The 15,141-nt window shown below is 47.8% G+C and overlaps 1 protein-coding gene across 3 annotated transcripts in view; it reads left to right on the top strand.

The window, feature by feature from the left end:
- ano5a (anoctamin 5a) overlaps positions 1-15,141 on the top strand; it is a 111,958-nt gene that overhangs the window by 88,720 nt on the left and 8,097 nt on the right. For all 3 annotated transcript variants that reach the window (XM_052480948.1, XM_052480947.1, XM_052480949.1), the window contains 6 exons: positions 3,891-3,965; positions 6,338-6,566; positions 7,695-7,870; positions 9,740-9,837; positions 10,588-10,718; positions 14,919-15,124. In XM_052480948.1, the coding sequence (XP_052336908.1) occupies positions 3,891-3,965; positions 6,338-6,566; positions 7,695-7,870; positions 9,740-9,837; positions 10,588-10,718; positions 14,919-15,124 (915 nt within the window). The remainder of the gene's footprint in view (positions 1-3,890; positions 3,966-6,337; positions 6,567-7,694; positions 7,871-9,739; positions 9,838-10,587; positions 10,719-14,918; positions 15,125-15,141) is intronic.

Here is a 15,141-nt window from a genome sequence, read left to right as displayed (position 1 = left end):
GGTACCATACACAGGGGCTCGTGGTACCATACACAGGGGCTCGTGGTACCATACACAGGGGCTCGTGGTACCATACACAGGGGCTCGTGGTACCATACACAGGGGCTCATGGTACCATACACAGGGGCTCGTGTTAACATACACAGGGGCTCTGGTTACCATACACAGGGGCTCGTGGTACCATACACAGGGGCTCGTGGTACCATACACAGGGGCTCGTGTTAACATACACAGGGGCTCTGGTTACCATACACAGGGGCTCGTGGTACCATACACAGGGGCTCGTGGTACCATACACAGGGGCTCGTGGTACCATACACAGGGGCTCGTGGTACCATACACAGGGGCTCGTGTTAACATACACAGGGGCTCCTGGTACCATACACAGGGGCTCGTGGTAACATACACAGGGGCTCGTGGTACCATACACAGGGGCTCGTGGTACCATACACAGGGGCTCGTGATACCATACACAGGGGCTCGTGGTACCATACACAGGGGCTCGTGGTACCATACACAGGGGCTCGTGGTACCATACACAGGGGCTCGTGGTACCATACACAGGGGCTCGTGGTACCATACACAGGGGCTCATGGTACCATACACAGGGGCTCGTGATACCATACACAGGTGCTCGTGATACCATACACAGGGGCTCGTGGTACCATACACAGGGGCTCGTGGTACCATACACAGGGGCTCATGGTACCATACACAGGGGCTCGTGGTACCATACACAGGGGCTCGTGTTAACATACACAGGGGCTCGTGATACCATACACAGGGGCTCATGGTACCATACACAGGGGCTCATGGTACCATACACAGGGGCTCGTGTTACCATACACAGGGGCTCGTGTTAACATACACAGGGGCTCATGGTACCATACACAGGGGCTCGTGGTACCATACACAGGGGCTCGTGGTACCGTACACAGGGGCTCGTGGTACCATACACAGGGGCTCGTGTTAATATACACAGGGGCTCGTGATACCATACACAGGGGCTCATGGTACCATACACAGGGGCTCGTGGTACCATACACAGGGGCTCGTGTTAACATACACAGAGGCTCGTGGTACCATACACAGGGGCTCGTGTTAACATACACAGGGGCTCGTGGTACCATACACAGGGGCTCGTGGTACCATACACAGGGGCTCATGGTACCATACACAGGGGCTCGTGTTAACATACACAGGGGCTCGTGGTACCATACACAGGGGCTCGTGGTACCATACACAGGGGCTCGTGGTACCATACACAGGGGCTCGTGTTAACATACACAGGGGCTCATGGTACCATACACAGGGGCTCATGGTACCATACACAGGGGCTCATGGTACCATACACAGGGGCTCGTGGTACCATACACAGGGGCTCGTGGTACCATACACAGGGGCTCGTGGTACCATACACAGGGGCTCGTGGTACCATACACAGGGGCTCATGGTACCATACACAGGGGCTCGTGTTAACATACACAGGGGCTCTGGTTACCATACACAGGGGCTCGTGGTACCATACACAGGGGCTCGTGGTACCATACACAGGGGCTCGTGTTAACATACACAGGGGCTCTGGTTACCATACACAGGGGCTCGTGGTACCATACACAGGGGCTCGTGGTACCATACACAGGGGCTCGTGGTACCATACACAGGGGCTCGTGTTAACATACACAGGGGCTCATGGTACCATACACAGGGGCTCGTGGTAACATACACAGGGGCTCGTGGTACCATACACAGGGGCTCGTGGTACCATACACAGGGGCTCGTGGTACCATACACAGGGGCTCATGGTACCATACACAGGGGCTCATGGTACCATACACAGGGGCTCATGGTACCATACACAGGGGCTCATGGTACCATACACAGGGGCTCGTGATACCATACACAGGGGCTCATGGTACCATACACAGGGGCTCATGGTACCATACACAGGGGCTCATGGTACCATACACAGGGGCTCATGGTACCATACACAGGGGCTCATGGTACCATACACAGGGGCTCATGGTACCATACACAGGGGCTCGTGGTACCATACACAGGGGCTCGTGGTACCATACACAGGGGCTCGTGGTACCATACACAGGGGCTCGTGGTACCATACACAGGGGCTCGTGGTACCATACACAGGGGCTCGTGGTACCATATTGTTTCTGTGCATTACATTGTTGAATAACAGCTTACAAATAATAGAGTGTGATTATTGCACTGCAGTATATATTCTAGATACATATGTTTATGTCTGGATTTGGCTACAAACAACATTGCTGATGAAGCTTAGTTGTTCATCAAATTGAGTAACGTAGAGGCTTAGACAAACTGTTAAAAGACAAGTAGGACATGGATAAAGAGGGGAGTTACTTCACCCTCCATCCACATCTTCACCCTCCACATCTTCACATCTTCATCCTCCATGTCCTCATCCTCCACATCCTCACCATCCTCAACCTCTACATTTTCACCATCCACATTTTCACTCTTCACCTCCTCATCCTGCACATTTTCATCCTCCACATCCTCACCATCTTCACCCTCCACATCTTCATCCTCCATGTCCTCATCTTCACCATTTTCACCTCCCCATTTTCATCCTCCACAACTTCATTTTCACCCTCCTCATTTTCAGCATCCACATTTTCACTCTTCACCTTCTCACCCTCCATATCCTCTTCCTCCACATTTTCACCTTCCACATCCTCACCCTCCACACCTTTACCCTTCTCCTCCTCACCCTCCACATTTTCACCATCCACATAATCCCCCTCCACATCCACATCCTCACCCTCCACATCCTCACCCTCCACATCCTCACCCTCCACATCTTCACCATCTTCACCTTCCACATCTGCACCTTCTCACCCTCCATATCCTCTTCCTCCACATTTTCACCTTCCACATCTTCACCCTCCACATCCTCACCATCTTCACCCTCCACATCTTCACCCTCCACATCCTCACCATCTTCACCCTCCACATCTTCACCCTCCACATCTTCACCATCCACATCTTCTCTCTCCACATCCTCACCATCTTCACCATCCACATCTTCTCCCTCCACATCATCACCCTCGACATCATCACCCTCCACATCTTCACCCTCCATCACCCTCCACATCTTCACCCTCCATCACCCTCCACATCATCACCCTCCACATCTTCACCCTCCACATTTTCACCATCTTCACCCTCCACCTCCTCACCCCACCTGTCTGTAAATGTACTATAGGAGGAGGAGTGGGTCCTTGACAGGACGGCAGCTGATCTAGTGGGCAAAGTGCTCCTGTGTTGGGCCACCGTGGTGTTGTGGGTAAGACTGGCACAGAGGGAAGAGGAATGCTGGTTTGTTGTGATGTGGAGAGATGGTTTGGCAGGCCTGGCTTGTGTTGACTTACTCACGTCTGGATGGAAGATGTCTGAAGCTAACTGCAGCGTTTTACCTGGTAACCATGGAAACCTAGCTGTCCCAAAGCTAAAACAGAGTTGTGGTTGTGTTTAATAGCCTGGTGGTCCAGATCTGGTTCTGCTGTAGGAGGCAAATGCCATGGCGATGGTCACGACAATGACCAGAACCATAGACGTTGACTATCTCTGGGACCTGGCTAATTAAAGCATGGATTCACCAGGAAAGGGCTACAGTGGGTCAGTGAACTGGTCTGGGGTCAGGTCCGAAGTATGACACAGGGTTTGGGGTTCCATTCCATTAAAATTAATTTTCCCCATATGAGGAAAAACTGGAATCTGAATTTCAGTCTACTGATTGAAATGGAATTGAACCCAACTCTGGTATGACATGTCTTCACCAGTAGCCGAACGGTAACCATGGTGACTGACTGTGCATGTTGTCCCTGCTTTGCTTGGTTACGGTGTTGTAGGAGATGGAACCATACTTTCCCGCAAAATCCCAGTGTGCTCGTACATTCCTGTCTGGAGCCACCGTCATATTCTGGGTGAGCATTTATTAATGATAGTCTTCTCTGTATCTCCCTCCTCCAATGTTCTCATCTTTCCTCCTCCCTTGTTCTCATCTTTCCTCCTCCCTTGTTCTCATCTTTCCTCCTCCCTTGTTCTCATCTTTCCTCCTCCCTTGTTCTCATCTTCCTCCTCCCTTGTTCTCATCTTTCCTCCTCCCTTGTTCTCATCTTTCCTCCTCCCTTGTTCTCATCTTTCCTCCTCCCTTGTTCTCATCTTCCTCCTCCCTTGTTCTCATCTTTCCTCCTCCCTTGTTCTCATCTTTCCTCCTCCCTTGTTCTCATCTTTCCTCCTCCCTTGTTCTCATCTTTCCTCCTCCCTTGTTCTCATCTTCCTCCTCCCTTGTTCTCATCTTTCCTCCTCCCTTGTTCTCATCTTTCCTCCTCCCTTGTTCTCATCTTCCTCCTCCCTTGTTCTCATCTTCCTCCTCCCTTGCTCTCATCTTTCCTCCTCCCTTGTTCTCATCTTCCTCCTCCCTTGTTCTCATTTTCCTCCTTCCTTGTTCTCATCTTCCTCCTCCCTTGTTCTCATCTTTCCTCCTCCCTTGTTCTCATCTTCCTCCTTCCTTGTTCTCATTTTCCTCCTCCCTTGTTCTCATTTTCCTCCTCCCTTGTTCTCATTTTCCTCCTTCCTTGTTCTCATCTTTCTCCTCCCTTGTTCTCATCTTCCTCCTCCCTTGTTCTCATCTTTCCTCCTCCCTTGTTCTCATCTTTCCTCCTCCCTTGTTCTCATCTTCCTCCTCCCTTGTTCTCATCTTCCTCCTCCCTTGCTCTCATCTTCCTCCTCCCTTGTTCTCATCTTTCCTCCTCCCTTGTTCTCATCTTTCCTCCTCCCTTGTTCTCATCTTTCCTCCTCCCTTGTTCTCATCTTCCTCCTCCCTTGTTCTCATCTTCCTCCTCCCTTGTTCTCATCTTCCTCCTCCCTTGCTCTCATCTTTCCTCCTCCCTTGTTCTCATCTTCCTCCTCCCTTGTTCTCATCTTCCTCCTCCCTTGTTCTCATCTTCCTCCTCCCTTGTTCTCATCTTCCTCCTCCCTTGTTCTCATCTTCCTCCTCCCTTGTTCTCATCTTCCTCCTTCCTTGTTCTCATCTTCCTCCTCCCTTGTTCTCATCTTCCTCCTCCCTTGTTCTCATCTTTCCTCCTCCCTTGTTCTCATCTTCCTCCTCCCTTGTTCTCATTTTCCTCCTTCCTTATTCTCATTTTCCTCCTCCCTTGTTCTCATCTTCCTCCTCCCTTGCTCTCATCTTTCCTCCTCCCTTGTTCTCATCTTCCTCCTCAGTTGTTCTCATCTTTCTCCTCCCTTGCTCTCATCTTCCTCCTCCCTTGTTCTCATCTTCCTCCTCCATTGTTCTCAATTTTCTCCTCCCTAGTTCTCATCTTTCCTCCTCCCTTGTTCTCATCTTCCTCCTCCATTGTTCTCAATTTTCTCCTCCCTTGTTCTCATCTTTCCTCCTCCCTTGTTCTCATCTTCCTCCTCCCTTGTTCTCATCTTCCTCCTCCCTTGTTCTCATCTTCATCCTCCCTTGTTCTCATCTCCCTCCTTCCTAATCCACTCCCTTGTTCTTAGCCCCCTCCTTCCTCATCTTCCTTCTCCCTTGTTCTCATCTTCCTCCTCCCTTGTTCTCATCTCCCTCCTTCCTAATCCACTCCCTTGTTCTTAGCACCCTCCTTCCTCATATTCCTCCTCCCTTGTTCTCATCTCCCTCCTTTGTCATCTTCCTCCTCCCTTGTTCTCAGCTCCCTTCTCTCTCTCCTCTTCTAGTTTCTCCTCCCTCTCGTCCTCCTTTTCTTGTTATTTCCCTCCTGTCTCCTCCTCTTCCTCTCCTCTGTCTCCTCTTCCTCCCTCCCTCCCTCTCCTCCTCTCCCTATTCCTGTCTCCTCTTCCTCTCCTCACCTTCCTCTTCATCAGTGTCTTCTTCATATGATCATCATCACTCCTTATCCTCACCAACAAAATCTTCCATATTTCTCAGAACATTATAGAACATGTTTAGAAATAGTATTGAGAGATACTTTTACAATATTTGTGGATCCGAAACTGTGTGCTGAATGTGCATGACTTTTTCTAAGCATGTGCACCATACTTTAGTGGGGTTTTTAGATGGCATTGTTTTTACTCTTTCCTATTTCATTCTTTGTTGATGTGGTGGTGATTTGTCAGTGTCTGTGTGTGAAACCTTCTCTAATTCTACTAGTACGTGTCAAATGTACTGTCTGGTTTTTGGCCTCATTTCCATTTTCAAATTCAGTCAATTCAGTTTCATTTCAATTTCTCATAACTTCCTGAATTGTATCTGTCCCTTTATGTACACTCTCACGCGTCTCTTTCCCAATCCCCTCCTCTGCCTCAGATCTCCCTGATCATAGCGTGTATCATCGGGGTGATAGCCTACCGTTTGGCGGTGTACGCTGCGTTCGCCAGCATCATGAAGGACAGCCCCACCAATAACATCCACATGGTGGGCTCCCTCATCACCCCGCAGCTCGCCACCTCCGTCACCGCTTCCTGCATCAACTTCGTCATCATCATGATCCTCAACGTGATGTATGAGAGAGTGGCCATCTGGATCACTGACATGGGTAAGATAGAGAGTAGCCGTCTGGATCACTGACATGGGTAAGATAGAGAGTAGCCGTCTGGATCACTGACATGGGTAAGATAGAGAGTAGCCGTCTGGATCACTGACATGGGTAAGATAGAGAGTAGCCGTCTGGATCACTGACATGGGTAAGATAGAGAGTAGCCGTCTGGATCACTGACATGGGTAAGATAGAGAGTGGCCATCTGGATCACTGACATGGGTAAGATAGAGAGTGGCCATCTGGATCACTGACATGGGTAAGATAGAGAGTGGCCATCTGGATCACTGACATGGGTAAGATAGAGAGTGGCCATCTGGATCACTGACATGGGTAAGATAGAGAGTAGCCGTCTGGATCACTGACATGGGTAAGATAGAGAGTAGCCATCTGGATCACTGACATGGGTAAGATAGTGGCCATCTGGATCACTGACATGGGTAAGATAGAGAGTAGCCGTCTGGATCACTGACATGGGTAAGATAGTGGCCATCTGGATCACTGGTAAGATGTAGGCGTGGGGTAACAAGAGGGGGAGGGGTAACAAGAGGGGAGGGGTAACAAGAGGGGAGGGGTGAGAAGAGGGGAGGGGTGAGAAGAGGGGAGGGGTAACAAGAGGGGAGGGGTAACAAGAGGGGGAGGGGTGAGAAGAGGGGAGGGGTAACAAGAGGGGGAGGGGTAACAAGAGGGGGAGGGTAACAAGAGGGGGAGGGGTAACAAGAGGGGAGGGTAACAAGAGGGGAGGGGTAACAAGAGGGGGGTAAGAAGAGGGGAGGGGTAACAAGAGGGGAGGGGTAACAAGAGGGGAGGGGTAACAAGAGGGGGAGGGTAACAAGAGGGGGAGGGGTAACAAGAGGGGGTAAGAAGAGGGGAGGGGTAACAAGAGGGGAGGGGTAAGAAGAGGGGCAGAGAGAATGATTGTTGTTTTAAGTCAGCTTACAAACAGATAAAGACGATAGCAAAATTGTGTTTGCATCCTGACCACGAAAATACGAACGACGTCGTAAAAAAAAGGGAAGACGATCGCAGCCCTGCTTTAGTGAGTCGAATGCTGATTTACGATAGACGGATCAATTCCTTATTGTAGCCTCTCCTCGTTGTGAGTGTTGCTTTTTTTTCCCCCCTCAGAGATCCCCAAGACTCACCTGGAGTACGAGAACAAGCTGACTGTGAAGATGTTTCTGTTCCAGTTCGTCAACTACTACTCTTCCTGTTTCTACGTGGCCTTCTTCAAGGGGAAGTTCGTCGGCCGTCCCGGGGACTACATCTATATGTTCGGCTGGAGCAAGCTGAGGAACGAGGAGGTAGCGTACCTAGTAGAGTACCTAGTAGAGTACCGAGTAGAGTACCGAGTAGAGTACCTAGTAGAGTACCTAGTAGAGTACCTAGTAGAGTACCTAGTGGAGAGTACCTAGTAGAGTACCTAGTGTAGAGTACCTAGTAGAGTACCTAGTGTAGGGTACCTAGTAGAGTACCTAGTGTAGAGTACCTAGTGTAGAGTACCTAGTGTAGAGCACCTAGTGTAGAGCACCTAGTGTAGAGTACCTAGTGTAGAGTACCTGGTGTAGGGTACCTAGTGTAGAGTACCTAGTGTAGAGTACCTTGTGTAGAGTACCTGGTGTAGGGTACCTAGTGTAGAGTACCTAGTGTAGAGTACCTGGTGTAGAGTACCTAGTGTAGAGCACCTAGTGTAGAGTACCTGGTGTAGGGTACCTAGTGTAGAGCACCCAGTGTAGAGTACCTAGTGTAGAGTACCTAGTGTAGAGTACCTAGTGTAGAGTACCCAGTGTAGAGTACCTAGTGTAGAGCACCCAGTGTAGAGTACCTAGTGTAGAGTACCTAGTGTAGAGTACCTAGTGTAGAGCACCCAGTGTAGAGTACCTAGTGTAGAGTACCTAGTGTAGAGCACCTAGTGTAGAGCACCCAGTGTAGAGTACCTAGTGTAGAGTACCTAGTGTAGAGTACCTAGTGTAGAGCACCTAGTGTAGAGCACCTAGTGTAGAGCACCTAGTGTAGAGTACCTGGTGTAGAGTACCTAGTGTAGAGTACCTAGTGTAGAGTACCTAGTGTAGAGTACCTAGTGTAGAGTACCTAGTGTAGAGCACCTAGTGTAGAGCACCTAGTGTAGAGCACCTAGTGTAGAGCACCTAGTGTAGAGTACCTAGTGTAGAGCACCTAGTGTAGAGTACCTAGTGTAGAGCACCTAGTGTAGAGTACCTAGTGTAGAGTACCTGGTGTAGAGTACCTAGTGTAGAGTACCTAGTGTAGAGCACCTAGTGTAGAGTACCTGGTGTAGGGTACCTAGTGTAGAGTACCTAGTGTAGAGTACCTGGTGTAGAGTACCTAGTGTAGAGCACCTAGTGTAGAGTACCTGGTGTAGGGTACCTAGTGTAGAGCACCCAGTGTAGAGTACCTAGTGTAGAGTACCTAGTGTAGAGTACCTAGTGTAGAGTACCTAGTGTAGAGTACCTAGTGTAGAGCACCTAGTGTAGAGTACCTAGTGTAGAGTACCTAGTGTAGAGTACCTAGTGTAGAGCACCTAGTGTAGAGTACCTAGTGTAGAGTACCTAGTGTAGAGCACCTAGTGTAGAGCACCTAGTGTAGAGTACCTAGTGTAGAGTACCTAGTGTAGAGTACCTAGTGTAGAGCACCTAGTGTAGAGCACCTAGTGTAGAGTACCTAGTGTAGAGTACCTAGTGTAGAGCACCTAGTGTAGAGCACCTAGTGTAGAGCACCTAGTGTAGAGTACCTAGTGTAGAGTACCTAGTGTAGAGTACCTAGTGTAGAGTACCTAGTGTAGAGTACCTAGTGTAGAGTACCTAGTGTAGAGTACCTAGTGTAGAGCACCTAGTGTAGAGTACCTAGTGTAGAGTACCTAGTGTAGAGTACCTAGTGTAGAGTACCTAGTGTCTACTAACGAGATTACAACCAACTGGTCTCTGTTACAACCTGTTTAAGACGTCCAATTCATAAGAAGGTCAAAAGGTCGTATTTGGGTTGTTATCGAGTCCTGGTTACAACCAGATAGACATATTTTTCCTGATTGCAAAAAAAAAACCAACGTTAGCTAAAAATGTTCTTATACAACCAGTACAACTTGACCATGCAACCAGTATTGCCCGCTGTGAGGAAGATGAAAACCTGGACTTGACCACATGTCTGTCCTTCCTCAGTGTGACCCTGGTGGCTGTCTCATTGAGCTGACCACTCAGCTGGTCATAGTGATGGCAGGCAAACAGGTGTGGGGTAACATCCAGGAAGCTCTGGTTCCGTAAGTATTCATTCTGACATTGTCACCATACCTAAGGTCTGTAAACATGTCGTGCTTGGGGCCAATACCTAACTTAAGTTGTGTTTTTACTCTGACTTAACTTTGGACTTTAGGGTAAATCACGTATTGATGTTAATAATGAAAGATTTGGCCTCCCGGGTGACGCAGTGGTTAAGGGCGCCAGCTGTGCCACCAGAGACTCTGGGTTCGCGCCCAGGCTCTGTCGTAACCGGCCGCGACCGGGAGGTCTGTGGGGCGACGCACAATTGGCCTAGCGTCGTCCGGGTTCGGGAGGGCTTGGCCAGTAGGGATGTCCTTGTCTCATCACGCACCAGCGACACCTGTCGCGGGCCGGGGCGCAGGGCGCGCTAACCAAGGTTGCCAGGTGCACGGTGTTTCCTCCGACACATTGGTGCGGCTGGCTTCCGGGTTGGATGTGCGCTGTGTTAAGAAGCAGTGCGGCTTGGTTGGGTTGTGTACCGGAGGACACATGACTTTCAACCTTCGTCTCTCCCGAGCCTTTACGGGAGTTGTAGCGATGAGACAAGATAGTAGCTACTAAACAATTGGAAAACACAAAATCGGGGAGAAAAAGGGGTAAAATTAAATAATAATAATAATAAAAGATTTGCGGTAAAACTTGATCATGCAGATGTCAATTTAGGATTCTGCCCCTTTTTTTAGTTTTCTATACATTCTAGCCACAAATGTGAAGAGCAGTACCTCTGACCACTGTGCTGATTCTTCCAGGTGGCTGCTGAACTGGTGGGGGAGCCGTAAAGCCCGTAGCCACCCTGAGAGCCTGTACAGCCGCTGGGAGCAGGACCATGACCTGCAGAACTTTAGCCATCTGGGTCTTTTCTATGAGTACCTGGAGATGGGTGAGTAATGCGGCCAGCGACACACAGACCATACAGTGTATTCGGGAAAGTATTCAGACCCTTTGACTTTTTCCACATTTTGTTTCTTTACAGCCTTATTCGGAAATGTATAAAAGTATTTTTTTCCCTCCTAAATCTACTCACGTTACCCCATAATGACAAAGCAAAAAACTTTTTTTTATTTTTATGTTTACACATTTATAAAACATTAAAAAACAGAAATATCTTATTTCATAAGTTTTCAGACCCTTTGCTATGAGACTCGAAATTGAGCTCGGGTCCATCCTGTTTCCATTGATCATCCTTGAGATGATTCTACTGCTTGATTGGTGTCCACCTGTGATAAATTCAATTGATTGGACATGATTTGGAAAGGCACACACCTGTCTATATATATATATATAAGGTCCCACAATTGACAGTGCATGTCAGAGCAAAAACCAAGGCAAGGCAGGAATCGTCCGTAGAGCGGCCGAGGCGGGATTGTGTCGGCACAGATCTGGGGAAGGGTACCAAAAAAATGTCTGCAGCATTGAAGGTCCCCAAGAACACAGTGGCCTCCATCATACATGTTTGGAAACACCAAGACTCTTCCTAGAGCTGGCCGCCCGAACAAACTAAACAATCGGGGTAGAAGGGCCTTGGTCAGGGAGGTGACAAAGAACCCAATGGTCACTCTGACAGAACTCCAGAGTTCCTCTGTGGAGATTGGGGAACCTTCCAGAAGGACAACCATCTCTGTCGGGGGTTGTTGTCCTCGTACCACACGGCCAGGTCTCTGACCTGCTCCCTATAGGCTGTCTCATCGTGATCAGGCCTACCACTGTTGTGTCATCAGCAATCTTAATGATGGTGTTGGAGTCGTGCCTTGCCGTGCAGTCATGAGGGAACAGGGAGTACAGGAGGGGACTGAGCACACACCCCTGAGGGGCCCCCGTGTTGAGGATCAGCGTGGCGGATGTGTTGTTACCCACCCTTACCACTTGGGGGCGGCCCGTCAGGAAGGATCCAGTTGCAGAGGGAGGTGTTTAGTCCCAGGATCCTTAGCTTAGTGATGAGGTTTGAGGGCACTATGGTGTTGAACGCTGAGCTGTAGTCAATGAATAGCATTCTCACATACATTACCATTTGGGGTCACTTTTAAATGTCCTTGTTTTTGAAAGAAAAGCAACTTTTTTGTCCATTAAAATAACATCATATTGAACAAGAATAGACTAACGAGTTTCAAAAGAAAGTTAATTGTTTCTGGCCATTTTGAGCCTGTAATCGAACCCAAAAATACTGATGCTCCAGATACTCAACTACTCTAAAGAAGGCCAGTTTTATTGCTTATTTAATCAGAACGACAGTTTTCAGCTGTGCTAACATAATTCCAAAAGGGTTTTCTAATGATCAATTAGCCTTTTTAAAATGTTCAACTTGGATTAGCTAACACAGCGTGCCATTGGAACACAGGAGTGATGGTTGCTGATAATGGGCCTCTGTACGCCTATGTAGATATTCCATTTAAAAAAATCAGCCGTTTCCAGCTACAATAGTCATTTACAACATTAACAATGTCTACACTGTATTTCTGATCAATTTTATGTTAATTTTAATGGACAAAAAGATATGTGCTTTTCTTTAAAAAACAAGGAAACATCTAAGTGACAACGTTTGAAAGGTGGTGTAGGTGTTTCTTCTGTCCAGTGGAGTGCAATAGAGATTGCATCATCTGTCGATCTGTTGGTGCGGTGTGCAAATTGGAGTGGGTCTAAGGGTTTCTGGGATAATGGTGTTTATGTGAGCCATGACCAGCCTTTCAAAGCATTTCATGGCTACAGAAGTGAGTGTTACGGGTCGCTAGTCATTTAGGCAGGTTACCTTCGTGTTCTTGGGCACAGGGACTATGGTGGTCTAGTTTGAAACATGTTTGTATTACAGACTCAGTCAGGGAGAGCGTTTTCCTGTTTGCTTATGGTGTATACAGCTCATTGAGTGCGGTTTTAGTGCCAACCTCGGTCTGCGGTGGTATGTAGACGGTTACGAAAAATACAGATGAAAACTCCCTAGGTAGATAGTGTCGTCTACAGCTTATCATGAGATACTCTACCTCAGGCGGGCAAAACCTTGAGACTTCACTGCATTGTCGGAACTAGAAGCACAAGCATTTCGCTACACTCGCATTAACATCTGCTAACCATGTGTATGTGACAAATAAAATTTGATTTGATTTGACTTCCTTTGTTTTTGTGCACAAGCTATTGTTTAGAAATATGCATAGGCCCCCGCCCCGTGTGTTACCAGAGGCTGCTGTTCTGTCTTGCCGATAGAGTGTATAACCCACCAGCTGTATGTTCTTAATGTCGTCGTTCAGCCACGACTCGGTGAAACATAAGATATTACAGTTTTTAATGTCCCGTTGGTAGGATATACGTGCTTTCTGTCACGCCTTGGTCTTAGTATTTTGTGTTTTCTTTAATTATTTGTTCAGGCCAGGGTGTGACATGGGGTTATTGTATTGTCGTATTGGGGTTTTTGTAGGCATTGGGATTGTGGTTGATTAGGGGTGTGTCTAGTATAGGCTTGGCTGCCTGAGGCGGTTCTCAATCAGAGTCAGGTGATTCTTGTTGTCTCTGATGGGGAACCGTATTTAGGTAGCCTGGGTTTCACTGTGTATTTTGTGGGTGATTGTTCCTGTCTCTGTGTAGTTTCACCAGATAGGCTGTAATTAGGTTTTCACGTTCCGTTTGTTGTTTTTGTATTTGTATAGTTATTTCATGTATCGCGTTTTTCATTAAAGTCATGAGTAACCACCACGCTGCATTTCGGTCCGACTCTCTTTCTACAAACGAAGAACGCCGTTCCACTTTCAGTTCATCCCGTTTATTTTCCAGCGATTGAACGTTAGCAAGTAGAACGGAAGGCAAGGGCAGATTAGCCACTCGTCTCCTGATCCTCACAAGGCATCCTGATCTCTTTCCGCGAAACCTACGTTTCCTATTCCAGCGAATCACGGGGATCTGGGCCTGGTCGGGTGTCTGGAGAATATCCCTCGCGTCCGACTCATTGATGAAGAACTCCTCGTCCAATTTGAGGTGAATAATCCCAGTTCTGATGTCCAGAAACTCTTTTTGGTCATAAGAGACGGTTGCAGCAACATTATGTACAAAACAAGTTATGAACAACGCGAAAAAACCAAGAAAATAGCATGATTGGTTAAGAGCCGTTAAGAAGGCAGCCGTCCCCTCCGGCCCCATCTCCAGTCCAAGCGTCACGTCTGGAGGAAAGCTGGTACAATCCCTACGGTGAAGCATGGTGGTGGCAGCAGCATCATGCTGTGGGGGTCGAAGTAAAGAAGAATGGAGCAAAGTACAGAGAGATCCTTGATGAAAACTTGCTCAGGACCTCAGACTTGGGTGAAGGTTAATCTTCCAACAGGACACCAACCTTAAGCACACAGCCAAGACAATGAGGAGGGGAAAAACTATTGAATTCATTTTAGAATAAGGCTGTAACATAACAAAATGTGGAAAAAGTCAAGGGGTCTGAAAACTTTCCGAATGTTCTGTATGTTGCTTTCTCAATTAGTCTTTCATTGATTCCTCGTATCTTCTCTCTTCACCTCCTTATTAAAATGTTTTGGGGGAGGAGATCTGAGGGAGGGACGTTGTATCTTCTCCCTTTGCGTTTTGAAAACTGTAGGGGGTGCAAGAAATCGAGGAAAGATGAATTGAGAAACAGCCTTACCCTCTAATAAAATATAGAAACATGAATTGAGAAACAGCCTAACCCTATAATAAAATATAGAAACATGAATTGAGAAACAGCCTTACCCTATAATAAAATATAGAAACATGAATTGAGAAAAGCCTTACCCTATAATAAAATATAGAAACATGAAATGAGAAACAGCCTTATCCTCTAATAAAATATAGAAACATGAATTGAGAAACAGCCATAACTTCTAAAGAAATGTAATATTCATTGCAAGATATCCTGCTCTCCTTCAAAAAAAAAAAAAAAAAAAATATGCCATTTAGCAGACGCTTTTATCCAAAGCGACTTACAGTCCGTATGGGTGGTCCCAGGAATCGAACCCACTACCCTGGCGTTACAAGTGCCATGCTCTACCAACTGTGCTACAGAAGGACCAGAAGGACCAGAGGACACCCGTGTCCCTGTATCTAACCATCATATCTCCTCCCCTGTCCAACACAGTGATCCAGTTTGGTTTCATCACTCTGTTCGTGGCCTCCTTCCCTCTGGCCCCCCTGCTGGCGCTGTTGAACAACATTATAGAAGTTAGAGTGGACGCCTGGAAGTTCACCACCCAGTTCCGCCGGCCCGTGGCGGCCAAAGCCCACAGCATCGGAGCCTGGCAGGAAATACTGAACGGAGTTGCCGTTTTCTCAGTCGTCACCAACGTGAGTATGGCTGTCCT

The sequence above is a fragment of the Oncorhynchus keta genome, chromosome 26, assembly GCF_023373465.1.
Source record: "Oncorhynchus keta strain PuntledgeMale-10-30-2019 chromosome 26, Oket_V2, whole genome shotgun sequence".
In the NCBI taxonomy this organism is placed as follows: Eukaryota; Metazoa; Chordata; class Actinopteri; order Salmoniformes; family Salmonidae; genus Oncorhynchus; species Oncorhynchus keta.
The sequence above is the reverse complement of the archived record's forward strand: the minus strand, read 5'-3'. Positions and strand labels throughout refer to the sequence as shown.